This window comes from Mustela nigripes, chromosome 5, assembly GCF_022355385.1.
Source record: "Mustela nigripes isolate SB6536 chromosome 5, MUSNIG.SB6536, whole genome shotgun sequence".
NCBI lineage: Eukaryota > Metazoa > Chordata > Mammalia > Carnivora > Mustelidae > Mustela > Mustela nigripes.
The window spans coordinates 29,921,128-29,936,023 of record NC_081561.1 but is presented as its reverse complement, the minus strand read 5'-3'; the positions used below and the strand labels follow the sequence as shown (position 1 = coordinate 29,936,023).

The window sequence follows — 14,896 nt, the reverse complement described above, 5'->3', positions numbered from 1 at the left end:
TGCCGGGAGCCGGCCCCTCCCCCCGGGGTCTATCTTCCCGTCGCTTTGGATTCACTTCTCCGCCGGTCCTACCTTTCAGAAAGTGGTTGTTTTTCTGTTTCCAGAATTGCTGTTCTTCTCTTCGATCTGCCGATGGGTTTTCAGGTGTTTGCAATCTTTAGATAAGCTATCTAGCTGATCTCCGGCTAGCTGAAGCAGTCTCAGCTTGCTACTTCTCCGCCATCTTGACTCCTCCCCCCTATTCCTAACTTTTTATTCTTTTATGAACTATTGTTAATGGAATTGTTTTGTTAGTCTCATTTTTGGAAAGTTCATTGCTTGTATATAGGATAAAGCCATTTGTATGTTGATCTCATATACTACAGCTTAGCTGAATTTGTTTAGAAAAACTATGAGGGAAACTATGGCCTACCAGAACAGAAGAGCTTTAGGATAACACCTGCCTTACTCTAGGACAAGTAACAACAGTTTTCCCCAACCTCCCAATAGTTTCAGTCTTAGAGAATAACTAAGCTTCCACTTCTAGCTGGCAGAATGAGGCGAAAGGAGGCAGTGCAAGGCTGTGTTAGGTGGCATTCTGTTTTCATTCCACCCAGGCATCTGTGTGTTTTAGCTAAGCTTTCTCCCTATACAGAGTGAGGAGGAGATGTGAGGAGATATGAGACCATGTTCTGCTTTCTTCAGGAAAGTTATCACTGAGGCAGAGGGGCAAGCTAAATTAGACTTCTGCTAGTAGCCAATGTGGCAGTAATAGTCAGCATTCCATTTCTACCAGTGACCAATAGGGAATTTATATACACTCCCACCCTGGAAACACTTGCTATATTTAAAACCAATGACTGTTGGCTAATATAGAAGAATAGATAAGATCTATGGTCTCACATGTGTGAGAATATCCAATGTGTCCAGAATAAAATAAAAAATTCACTCATCATGTCAAGATCAAAGACAATCACCACTGAATGACAGTGGATAATTGTCAGAAACCAACATTGAGATGACACAACTGTTGGAAGTATCTGGCATGGATGGTAAAGCTGCAATGATAAAAAAGATTCAATGAGCAATTGCAGAAACTGCTGAAACTAAGAACAATGGAAAATTTTAGGAGATAAATAGATTTTACAAATAACCAAAGGAAAAATACAGAACCAGAAATTATTATAACGGAAGTAGAAAAGTTACTTGATGATCTCAATGCATGCTAAATTGAAGATGACAGAAGAAAGAAACTAAACATGAAGATAAATCAATAGAAATTACCTAATCAGGAAATAAGTGAGAAAATAGACACAAGAAGAAACAGAGACCTGGAATGCATAGACGATATAAAAATAATCCATCGTTTTTGTTATCAGAGTCCTCAGAGAAATTACAAAGAGTATGGAGCTAAAAAAAAAATATACATATAGATGAGATAATGGTAAAATGCAAAACTCTACAGATTCAAGATACTGAAATGTCCACAAATGGGAGAAACCTAAAGAAACCCTCAATGAGGTATCACTACACATCTTTTAAAATGACTAAAATTAAAAATTAAACAGACAGAATATCCCAGTAGTGTTGAGAACATGAGGAAACTTGACTTCTAACATTGCTGGTAAGAATATAAAAACAGTACAGCCCTTCTATTCAGTAATATGGCATTTTCTTGTAAAAATGAATATGGTGAGTCTGGTGGTGGGTATTAAGGAGGGCACATATTGTCTGGAGCATCGGGTGTTATACATAAACAATGAACCTTGGAACACAACATCAGAAACTAATGATGCAGTGTATGGTGATTAACATAACACAATTTAAAAAATTAAAAAATGAATATGCACTTGCTGTATAAATCAACAATCATACACTTAGGCATTCATTCTAAAGAATATAGAAATAAAACCTTATGTTCATATGGAATCTTCAATGCAGAACAATTTTACTTATATTAGCAAAAAACTGGAAACAAAACAAATACTCTTCAGTGAATGCAGAGTTAAATAAACTATAATAAATGAGTATACTGGAATACTATTCAGCAATAAAATGCAGCAGAGTATTGATTCATACAACGAAAGTGGTGGGCTTCAATAGCACTGTGCTTAGTGGGAAAAATGTATATCTCAAAAGATTGTGTACTGTATGATTCCATTTGTATGACATGTGAAAACTGACAAAACTATAGAGATGGAGTATAGACTAGTGGCTGCCGGAGACAAAGGAAGAACAGGGGTGGAGAATGAGAATATAAAGAGATTGCCTAAGATATTGTGGTTGTGGACCAGTTTTATATTTTGATTGTGGTTTCTTGAGTCTATAGATGGGAGAAAATGTATCAACACACACGTGCACGTGCACATCAATGCATGCAAAAATGGTGAAACCCGAATGAGGTATGTTGTATAATTAACAGAATTATAACCATGTCAGTTTCTTGGCTTTGATATTTTACTACAGTTATATGAGATGTTTTCTTTCATTAGGGGATCTGGGTAAAGGATATATAGGGCTATATATAAAAAACATTAAAAAGAGGGGGAAACTATGATTCCTGTGCTTCATCAGGTAAAATAAAAGAGACTAGAAATAAAAAGAATGAAAATTCACAGAAGACAAATAGAAACTAGGAAAAAATAGTCAAATCAAAATTTTAGAATTGAAAGATACATCTGAAATTTAAATACTACTGCATTAGCACAATAAGAAAATGTAGATAATAAGGAAAAAGACCAGAAAATGGAATTTCCAAAATCAAAAATACAGGAAAAAACAAGTCTTGATGAGGATGTAGAGAAAAGGGAACCCTCACTCACTATTGGTGGGAATGCAAACTGGTGCAGCCACTCTGGAAAACAGTATGGAGATTCCTCAAAAGTTAAAACTGGAACTATATTATGACCCAACAATTGTCCTACTGGCTATTTACCCCTAAGAATCCAAAACCACTAATTCAAATGGATATAAGCATAGCCTATATTTCTTGCAGTATTATCTACAACAGACAAATTATGGAAGCAGCCCAAGTCTCCATGGATAGATGAATGGATAAAGAAGAAAAAGAATATATACAAAATAGAATATTATTCAGCCATAAAAAGGAATGAAATCTTGACATTTGCAACAATATGGATGGAGCTAGAGAGTATAATACTAAATGAAATAAGACAAAGAAAGAAAAATACCGTAAGATTTCAGTCATATGTGGAATTTAAGAAACAAAACTAATGAACAAAGTAAAAGAAATACAACTCAAAAAAATGGACTCTTAACTATAGAGAACAAATCAAGAGTTACCAGAAAGGAGGTGAGTGGGGGAATAGGTGAAACAGGTGATGGGGATTAAGAATACACTTAACCATGTTTAGCACTGAGTAGCTTGTAGAATCATTGAGTCACTATATTAGACACCTGACACCAATATAACTGCGTGTTAATTATATTAGCATTAAAGTAGAAAAAATTAATTTAAAAAGGAAAAGTGGAAATATTTACAGTGTGTGTAAGTTTTCTGCATAAAGATATTTGGAAATATTAAAAAAAAGTTTTTGCACATTAATAAAGAAATTCCCAGGAAGAGAGGAGAAAGATTGGAGCATATAATCTCTTTGAAGAAGACTGTCAAAATTCTCTCACACTTGGTAAAAAATGTAAACTTAAAGATGCAAAATGCTTGGCAAAGTATAAGCAGAATAAACTTAAAGAATACCGACATGCCTAGAATTATTTTGATCATAATTTTTGAAAGCCAAATTAAAGAAATAACTCTTGAACTTATCTAAAGTAAAACGAGAAAGGGCAAATGATTCGAAACCAGGTGACTTCACACCGAAAATCATAGAAGCAAGAGTAAAATAAAGCAAAGTCATTAAAATACTGAAAGAAAAAACTGTCAACCCACTAGTCTATATATTCAGTGAAAAGAGACTTCAGCAAAAAGACAAAAGAAAATCTTTAATGCGTGGAAGAAAAAAAAGTCAAGAAAACAAAGACAAGACCAAAAGTAGTTACCAGATTTGTCTCATACGAAATCCTAAAGAAACTTCTGAACATAAGGGAAATAACAGAAGGAGCAAATGAGAAGAAGGGAAAAACATGTGGATAGAAATAAGAGATTGTAAATTCTGAAAATCAAAAATTTCTTCTATTTGTTTTGAAGATGTGAAAAGGTGTTTTCTCTTCATCCACAAGCAATTTAATTAATGATCGAATAAATTTTGCCCTCTTGAATTCATTTTTATGCTGTATCAATTATTTGAAATAAATAAGCTTAATGAATTTATTCAGAGAAAGGGAGGAAGTTAAAGGGAAATTTATCTCCACCAGAACAGAAAATGTATTACTAAAGGAAACCCTGGATTATAGAAAAGCAATGCTTTTGGTACTTTGGCATTTTGTAATAATAGTTTGCCCCTAAAAGAACTGATATTTGATCCTCTGTACTTTTATTTATGAATTACTTCAATTATTTTAATCAATATTTCTCATTTGATATGGACATTGGGGAGGGTATGTGCTATGGTGAGTGCTGTGAAGTGTGTAAGCCTGGTGATTCACAGACCTGTACCCCTGGGGATAAAAATATATGTTTATAAAAAATAAAAAATTATATTAAAAAAATCTCATTTGATTTTCAGAGAAAAATAAAAGATGATGAGTTTCAAATCTTAAATCACTTAAAAGGATATCATTGCAACAAACTCAGTTTCAGACAGTAAGAAGAAAAGGTGTTTGGTATCTTGACATTATACCAAATAAAACTTTCTTCCTTGTACACCAATCTACTGGTAACTCTATTGTTTCACTTGCAATTTGTTTCAGTTTAATATGTAATAAAACTTTCCTGTTTGTTTTTTTTTTTTCTAAACTGTCTAAATTTTTGTCTAATCTCTTTTTCAGAGAAAAGGAAGAAAGAAGAGCAAGGTAGCCATTTTACCTTCACATAAGTACAAATCATGCAATTAAATATTGTCAGCTCTTGACTGTATGAGAGCAGCCCTGGGCATCTTGGCATTGTGTTGAACCAAGGACATTTTCCCCTAGTAAATGAATTGATTTGACCTTCCGTTACTTTATTTGCAGATCACTTCTGTTGCTCTAACTTCAGTTTACTCTTTTGCATAAGCATCATGATATCTGAAGCACTTTCGGTGATCAAATGTGATGCTGCTTGTGAAACATGTATCACAGAGCTTAATGCAGAGAAAGCAGTTAATGAATGTCAGTGGGGATGTTGGGTATGATGGTGACAATGATAGTGATGATGATGGTGATGGTGATGATTATTATGACAATGATATCATGCCTATAGAAGACTTCAGGAAATTATTTTGGGAGATGTTAAGTTCAGTCACAAGAAATTTAAAATTATTTTTCTGCTTTGCCATTTCACATAAAACAATGTGGAAACCCATAAGTTTTTCAGTAAAACACCTATAAAATAAATGTAATCTTTTTTTTTCTCTGAAGTGGCTAACCTACTCTATACACAACAGGAGAAAAGGTTTTTGTTCATTTTGTTTGTTTCATAATGATTCTTATACGACTTTCTTTTAATTTTTCAAGTGAACCTAGGAAAGCAAATGATAAAAATCTAACAAATATTTACAAAATATATTTCTATTATGTGTGTCATAGTGATTTTCATATTACTCTGTTTTATTTTCAGGTGAACCTAGGAAAGAAAATGGTAAAATGTAATGACTATTTACAAAATATGATATTCCTATTGTCTATGTCATAGTAATTTTCATATTACTCTGTTTTATTTTCAGATGAACCTAGAAAAGAAAATGTTAAAATTTAATGACTATTTACAAAATATGATATTCCTTTTGTCTATGTCATAGTGGTTTTCATATTGCTCTGTTTTGTTTTTAGGTGAACTCAGGGAAAAAAATGGTAAAATTTAATAACTTATTTTCAAGATACGATCTTCCTATATGGATTTTTGCTGCTTTTTCCTTTTCTATTCCCCCTACTTTCTCTGTATAATTTTTCATGATTTTCATTCGTGTTTATTATATTACTATTTCCCTTCCTGTTTATTTCTTTCTTATTCTCCCATTAGTTAACTCACTTCTCTCATTCACCCATGTCTTAATTTAATGTATTATTTTTCAGCTGTCTCCATGACATTAGCAATAACTTCTTCTAGTGGCTCTGAAATAAGTCAAATATAATCTGACAATATATTTGAAAGAGCTCTCACCATGCTTGCTGTGCCTACAACCTGATTCTAAGCAAAACTGAAACTCTTCTAACTATGACACTATTTTATCAAAGAAATGTGCAATAGGTTGTTCCTTATACAGAACAAACACTACTACTCTACCTTTTGACTGAAGCATCAGCTGGCTGGACTAAAAGTGGAGGATTATGGCGTAGTGATTGAGTCTTTAATTTGCAGTTTAACTTACTTAGATTTAAATCTTTGATCTGTTCATTTGCCAACAGAAACTTCACAATGTTGTTCACCCGTTTGATTCTCAGACCTTTATTCTGTAAACAGAGGAATACTACTTCCCCATTATTTTGCTAGCATTCAATTGGGTAATTATATAAAACCATTAAATAATACCTATCTCAGTGAATGCATTGAATAAATTGTAGCTGTTACCGCACAGATGATGGATAGTATCACATTGCAGGTGATGATATTTATTAGTATCAGCATTCTAAACGACTTCAAAAACAATGTATCACTGCGGACTTGGTGAATTTTCTCTTGAATTTCAAATGTAAAATAATTTATCCATGTAAGCATGTGATATATTTTTGTATTTTTTATTTCTGGTAAGTGTTCTAAAGGAGTGAGGGCTTTTTAAAAAAACTTTAATTAAAGTAACTTATTTCACATGTTATTCATTTAAGAAACTTTAATTTTTCTTTTCTCTGTGATATTAAAATAGTGTTTTCACTTTTGTATTTCAGGAGAATTGCAAAAGGAAATTGGTAATTGTATTCCAATAGTTGAAATATTTGCAAGATATATTGTGGAAATCCCATGCTTCACTTTATCCTGTTTCTCTACCTCTTTAATTTTGAGTGTCTTTTAATTTTCCTATAGCCTCTCTATATTGTAGTTATCATGCTAGGAATGATTTACCTGTTTACCTTGATTAAGTCCTAAAAATCATGTGCGTCATCTTTATTATATCTGTAAGAAATAATTTATAAGGAGCAATGGATTGACTAATATTATAGTGATAATTAGATTATCAAAGAATGCATGTCTTTATTTGCATTTTTACCTCCTCAAGAGTCTCAGTCTTCTGTGTACTTTTCCTTTCAGATCAGAGAAGAGCCCAATTTAGGAATGGTAAGTAGCCCAGAAGTTCTTTCATGGCAGTTCTTAAATTCCATAAATAATAAGACTCCTAACTCAGCTCTAAACTCTGTTCCCAGAGAGTCAGGCATATTATACCATTGCCTGTATTCACTGTGTAGGAGCATAAATGAAAGAGAATCTGTAGTTAGTTAACTTATTTTTCCCTAATTTGGAATATCCCTTTCACTTCATCTCACTTTCTCAATTCTTTATTCCTTCACTCTGTTGTTCCTAATTCCTTCCTTTTCTTCTTCCTTCACCTCTCTTCTTACCTTCCATTTTCCCATCCTTCTTATCTATCTTTATCTCAAACTACTCACCTTCATATCATTACTTCTTCATTTTCTATCTCCCTTATTTCCTTTCTTCTTTTTATTGTTTTTAGTTTGCCTTTTTTTCTAACTTTATATTTTTCCACACACATACACAACTCAACCATTTTCTAGTTTAAGAATGGAATGGTCACATGCTTGTGAGGAAGAAAAGCAACAGACAGATAAATATGTCACTGAATGCTTAGAGAATGTCAGTGATAAGGAGAGGAAAAGATATAAGAAGGACCAGGAGAGAGTAATAATATCTCATCATTTTGTTCACCTGCAGACTGGCAGAACGCATCATTGTACCCTGGTGAGTACATTATCCTAACCATGATCATTTTCCCTGCATCTAAGATATGTAGCTAAGCTCCCCAATTCTGCAAGATTCCATGCTACCAACTACCACATGACAGAGGGAAAAAAAAGTATTATACATAACTTATGTTCCATAGAAAACTTACCAAGAAATATAAATTACTTTTCTTTCCATCTTTTTCCAGCCTGTGTCTCGTGGGACACTTACAAGTTAACTAAAGAAGATACTAAGAAATAAAAATAGTATCTTGTCAATTTAATAAATTTACTTTTTCCTTTATCACAATTAAAGGAAGTTTTATATTTTTGTGAATTAATCCTAGCTACTCTTTCAAATAAACATCAAAACATGAAACAGTTTATCAAGCTAGAGTGTATCTTTAATGTGTCATACAAATACCTACCTGGTTAAGAAGATCTACTTGGAAGATGCCCTCTAAGCAAAGACTTAGACCTAGACTCTTTCATTGTGTAACTTTCCAATATTCTAGATGTCCTTCAAAGACAGTCACAATTTTTTGAGAAAAAGAAATGTGAAGATCACCAAAATCTATAGTGTTTTGTGGCAGAGGTTGAGAGGTGTACACCTACATAGGCCATTTCTGTCATGTGGTTTCACCTAGGCATAAAAGGAGCTGGGAAAGGTGGTTTAGCTGTTTTCCCAGAAAACAGAAAAGCAATGAGTATTGTTAGAGTTTTGCCATCTCTACAAAAAGCTGACTTTCAGGTAACCAAAGATCAACCTAATGCTTCTTTTCCTGTATCTATCTAACTTGGTCTTTTTCAAAAAGAGAAACCAAGGGTCCATGGAGTCATTGCAACTAACTCTAAGGCCAAGATCTCTAGGAGATGCCCATTTGTCTTCTGTCAGTAGATGTAACTCTTCTGGATATTGAAATCTGTGTACTCATAGACAGGAGTTGTCTGTACCCTTTATTCCATACTTAGACAATGCAATAAAACATGGATAACAATTTATGTTTGGAATAAGGAAGGAGAAAGCACTATAATCATCATTTACCAACAGCAGTAAGAATTTCCACCAGGGATTCTGTGAAGGCCCCCTATTCTGAGGGTGGAAGTGTTTTCCTGATTATGTAGATCCTTGTTCTGCTCTTGAGATAACTTGCTTCCAGTTTTCCTCAATAGCCCTTGGCTATCCCCCACTTCAAGTGCATAGTGGCAAAGCACTCTTCTGGCTCGTGCAAATTTATTTCAAAATATGCTTTGCATCTTTCATGCTTACAGTATGCTTTACTTTAAGCTCATTTTTTTTGAGAAAATGTTATTGGATATAATATATATACCATACATCTAATTACGTGTTCACTCATGTTTTGAAAATCAATTCAACGATTTGTTAATACATTTACACAGTTGGGCAACAATCATCAGATCCAGTTTTAGAAGATTTCTATCACCTGGAAAGATCTTTTGTTTCCATTTTCTGCCAGTCCTTTCCCAGGCTCAGGCAATCCCTAGTCTACTTACTCTCTCTTATAGCTTTGCCTTTTGGACATGTATGATTGGGATCATGTAATAAATGGTTTTTCTTTTTTTTTTTTTTCCATTTAACATGTTTTTGAGACTCTCCTTTTAGCATGTTTTAGTACTTTGTTCTTTTATATTGCCAGATAGTATTCCATTGTAAGGATATGCCACATTATGCTTATTTATACCCTAGATAATAGGTTTTTAGAATACTTCCACTTTATTTTATAGTTTTAAGTTTTAATTTATATTCTACTTAGTAAACACATAGTGTAATATTAGTTTCAGAAATAGAATTTAGTGATTTATTCACATATAACACCCCAGCCTCACCACAGCAATTGCCCTCCTTATCACCGATCACACATTTAGCCCTTTCCCTGAACCCACCTCCCCTCCAGAAATCCTGTTTGTTCTTTGTCATTAAGAGCCTGTTTTATGGTTTCTCTTTCTCTCTTTTTTATTACCCTATGTTCATCTCTTTCATTTCTTAAATTCCACATATGAGAGAGTTCTGGTATTTGTCTTTCTCTGACTGACTGACCTCACTGACACTCTAGCTCCATCCATGTTGTTATAAAATGATAAGATTTTATTCTTTCTTATGGTTGAGTAATATTTCATTATATATATGTGTGTATGTATATTTATATATTCATATATACAAAAATGTATGCATATATACATATATGTATGTATATATAATGTGTATATATGTATACATTTTTGTATATACAAATATGTATGACATTTTGTATACATATATATGTATATGTATACATATATCATACATATATGTATACATTTATATATATATATACATACATATATGTATGTGTATATATGTATACATTTTTGTGTGTATATATATACACATATACACACACACACACCCCACAATTTCTTTACCCATTCAACAGTCAATGAACATATGGACTCTTTCCATAATTAAGCTATTGTAAATAATGCTGCTATAAACATCGGTATGCATGTGTCCCTTCAAACCAATATATTTTTTTTAATATTTAGTAGCAAAATTGCTGGATCATAGGGTAGTTCTATTTTTAACTTTTTGAGGAAACTCCAGACTGTTTTCCAGAGTGAATGCACCAGTTTCCACATTTGAAGCTTTATGAACAATTCTGCTAGGAACATTCACATACACATCTTTGGTCAAAAATATGTTTTACTTTTTCTTGGTTATAAATTAGGAGTGGGAATTCTAAATCATATGATAAATTTATGTTTAACATGAAATGAAATTGTAAAACTGTTAACCAAAGTGTCTGTACCATTTTACATTTTAGACAACAATACATTACCGCATTTATTATTATCTGTAATTCTCATTATGGTCTTCTTAGTGGATGTGAAGTGTATCTTTTTGTGGTATTGGTTTGACTTTCTCTAATGTAAAATGATGTTGAATATTATTTGATGTGGTTTATAGCCTTTGTATTCCTTCCTTGATGAAATATCTATTTATTATTTTGCCATTTTAAATTTAATTTTTATTTTGTAAATAGAATTTATTTATTTATTTGAAAGAGAGAGCAAATGAGAGAGAGTGAGCAAGTGTGCATGAGCAGGGCAGAGTAGAGGAAAAAACACATTCTCCACTGAGCAGGAATCCTGACAAGGGGCTCCATCTTAGGACCCTGGGATCATGACATAAGCAGAGGCTTAAGTAATTATGCCACCCAGGCACCCTATTTTGCCATTTTTCAATTGAAATATTTGTCACTCCATTTTTGACTTTTAAGAAATCTTTTTAATTTGGATACAAATATTTTATCAGATAAATTTTTTGAACATAATTTTTTTCTAGTTTTTGTATTGTCCTTTCATTTTCTTTTCAAAAATTATTTTGATTAACATATAATGTATTATTTGCCCCAAGGTACAGGTCTGTGAATCATCAGGCTTACATATTTCACAGCACTCACCATACTACATACCTTCCCCAATGTCCATAACCCAACCACACTCTCCCTACCTCCCCAATCCCCAGAAACCCTCAGTTTGTTTGGAGAGTAAGAGTCTCTTATGGTTTGTCTTCCTCCTGATCCCATCTTCTTTCAATTTTTTCCTTCCCTACACCCAAGCCTCCACTCTGCCTCTCAAGTTCCTCATATCAGAGAGTTCATATGATAATTGTCTTTCTCTGATTGACTTACTTCATTCAGAATAATACCCTCTGGTTCCATCCACATCATTGCAAATGGCAAGGTTTCATTTTTTATGGCTGCATAGTATTTCTCTCTCTCTTTCTCTCTCTCTGTGTGTGTGTGTGTGTACACACCACTTCTTCTATATCCATTAGGTGGACATCTCGGTTCTTTCCATAGTTTGGCTATTGTGGACATTGGTGTTATAAACATTTGGGTGCATATGCCCCTCTGGATCACTATGTACTTTTAGGGTAAATAACCAGTAGTGTGATTGCTGAGTCTTAGGGTAGCTCTATTTTCAACTTTTTGAGGAATCTTCATGTTGTGGAGTGGCTGCACCACTTGCATTCCCACCAACAGTGTAGGAGGGTTACCCTTTCTCTGCATCCTTACTAACATCTGTCATTTCAAGACTTGTTAATTTTAACCATTCTGACTGGTGTGCAGTGATATCTCATTGTGGTTTTGATTTGTATTTTCCTGATGCTGAGTGATGTGGAGCACTTTTTTATGTGTCTGTTCACCATCTGGATGTCTTCTTTGTAGAAATGTCTGTTCATGTCTTCTGCACACTTCTTGATTGGATTATTTGTTCTTTCAGTGTTGAGTTTGATAAATCTATATAGATTTTGGATACTAGCCCTTTATCCATTATGTCATTTGCAAATATCTTCTCCCACTCTATCAGTTGTCTTTTGGTTTTGTGGACTGTTTGCTGTGCAAAAGCTTTTGATCTTAATGAAGTCCCAATAGTTAATTTTTGTCCTTGATTCCTTGCTTCTTGTGATGTTTCTAGGAAGAAGTTGCTGTGGCTAGGTTGAAGAGGTTGCTGACTATGTTCTCCTCAAGGATTTTGATGGATTCCTATCTCACAGTGAGGTCTTTCATCCATTTGAAGTCTATTTTTGTGTGTGGTGTAAGGAAATCGTCCAGTTTCATTCTTCTGCATGTGGCTGTCCAATTTTCTCAACACCATTTGTTGAAGAGACTGTCTTTTTTCTATTGGACATTCCTGCTTTGTCGAAGATTAGTTGGCCATAGAGCTAGGGATCAATTTCAGGGCTCTCTATTCTGTTCCAATGATCTATGTGTCTTTTTTTGTGCTAGTACCATATTGTCCTGCTGATGACAGCTTTTTAATAAAGCTTGTAGTCTGGAATTGTGATGCCACTAACTTTGGCTTTTTTTTTTCAACATTCCTCTAGCTATTTAGGGTCTTTTCTGGTTCCATACAAATTTTAGGATTATTTGTCCCATTTCTTTGGAAAAAAGGGATGGTATTTTCATAGGGATTGCTTGCTCTCAGTAGTATAGACATTTTTACAATATTTGTTCTTCCAATCCAAGAGTGTGGAAAGTTTTTCCATCTTGTGTGTCTTCCTCAATTTCTTTCACAAGTACTTTATATTTTTCTGAGTACAGATCTTTTGCCTCTTTGGTTAGGTTTATTCCTAGGTAACTTATGGTTTGGGTGCAATTATAAATGGGATTGGCTCCTTAATTTTTCTTTCTTCTGTCTTGCCATTGGTGTATAGAAATGCAACTGATTTCTGTGCATTGATTTTATACACCGACACTTTACCAACTTTCTGTATGAGTTCTAGCAATTTTGGAGTGGAGTTTTTTGGGATATCCACATAAAGTATCATATCATCTGCAAAGAGTGAGAGTTTGACTTCTTTGCTGATTCGGATGGCTTTTATTTCCTTTTGTTGTTGGATTGCCGAGGCTCAGACTTTTAGTACTATGTTGAATAGCACTGGTGATAGTGGACATGCCTGCCGTGTTCCTGACCTTAGGGGAAAAGCTCTGTTTTTCTCCATTGAGAATGATATTCGCTCTGGGTTTTTCATAGATGGCTTTGATGATATTGAGGTATGTACCCTCTATCCCTACACTTCGAAGAGGTTTTTTGTTTTTTTGTTTTGTTTTGTTTTGTTTTGTTTTGTTTTTTTTAATTTTTTATTTTTTATAAACATATATTTTTATCCCCAGGGGTACAGGTCTGTGAATCACCAGGTTTACACACTTCACAGCACTCACCAAATCACATACCCTCCCCAATGTCCATAATCCCACCCCCTTCTCCCAAACCCCCTGCCCCCGGCAACCCTCAGTTTGTTTTGTGAGATTAAGAGTCACTTATGGTTTGTCTCCCTCCCAATCCCATCTTGTTTCATTTATTCTTCTTCTACCCACTTAAGCCTCCATGTTGCATCACCACTTCCTCATATCAGGGAGATCATATGATAGTTGTCTTTCTCTGCTTGACTTATTTCACTAAGCATGATACGCTCTAGTTCCATCCATGTTGTTGCAAATGGCAAGATTTCATTTCTTTGGATGGCTGCATAGTATTCCATTGTGTATATATACCACATCTTCTTGATCCATTCATCTGTTGATGGACATCTAGGTTCTTTCCATAGTTTGGCTATTGTGGACATTGCTGCTATAAACATTCGGGTGCATGTGTCCCTTTGGATCACTACATTTGTATCTTTAGGGTAAATACCCAATAGTGCAATTGCTGGGTCATAGGGCAGTTCTATTTTCAACATTTTGAGGAACCTCCATGCTGTTTTCCAGAGTGGCTGCACCAGCTTGCATTCCCACCAACAGTGTAGGAGGGTTCCCCTTTCTCCGCATCCTCGCCAGCATCTGTCATTTCCTGACTTGTTGATTTTAGCCATTCTGACTGGTGTGAGGTGATATCTCATTGTGGTTTTGATTTGTATTTCCCTGATGCCGAGTGATATGGAGCACTTTTTCATGTGTCTGTTCGCCATCTGGATGTCTTCTTTGCAGAAATGTCTGTTCATGTCTTCTGCCCATTTCTTGATTGGATTATTTGTTCTTTGTGTATTGAGTTTGCTAAGTTCTTTATAGATTCTGGACACTAGTCCTTTATCTGATATGTCGTTTGCAAATATCTTCTCCCATTCTGTCAGTTGTCTTTTGATTTTGTTAACTGTTTCCTTGTTTTGTTTTGTTTTTAAAAGACTTTATTTATTTGTTAGAGAGACACAGAGAGAGAGAGGGAACACAAGCAGGGTGAGTAAGAGAGGGAGAAGCAGGCTTCCTGCCAAGCAGGGAGCCCAATGTGGGGCTTGATACCAGGACCCTGGGATCATGAACTGAGCTGAAGGCAGACACTTAACAACTGAGCCCCCAGGCCCCCCTGAAGACTTTTGATCATGAAAGGATACTGTACTTTGTTAATGCTTTTTCACCATCTACTAAGAATACATATGGTTCTTGTTCTTTCTTTTATTAATGTATTG

At 34.3% G+C, this 14,896-nt stretch overlaps 1 protein-coding gene across 5 annotated transcripts in view; it reads left to right on the top strand.

Annotated features, from left to right (window-relative positions):
* The window catches only part of LOC132017197 (butyrophilin subfamily 1 member A1-like), a 44,412-nt gene that overhangs the window by 17,764 nt on the left and 11,752 nt on the right, over window positions 1-14,896 (top strand). For 2 of the 5 annotated variants that reach the window (XM_059398993.1, XM_059398996.1), the window contains 6 exons: window positions 4,885-4,908; window positions 5,654-5,674; window positions 5,866-5,886; window positions 6,919-6,939; window positions 7,280-7,306; window positions 7,919-7,945. In XM_059398993.1, coding sequence (XP_059254976.1) covers window positions 4,885-4,908; window positions 5,654-5,674; window positions 5,866-5,886; window positions 6,919-6,939; window positions 7,280-7,306; window positions 7,919-7,945 — 141 coding nt within the window. Of the gene's footprint in view, window positions 1-4,884; window positions 4,909-5,653; window positions 5,682-5,865; window positions 5,887-6,918; window positions 6,940-7,279; window positions 7,307-7,918; window positions 7,946-14,896 lie in introns of all 5 variants that reach the window. The other 3 variants (XM_059398997.1, XM_059398994.1, XM_059398995.1) reach the window with 3 other exon arrangements.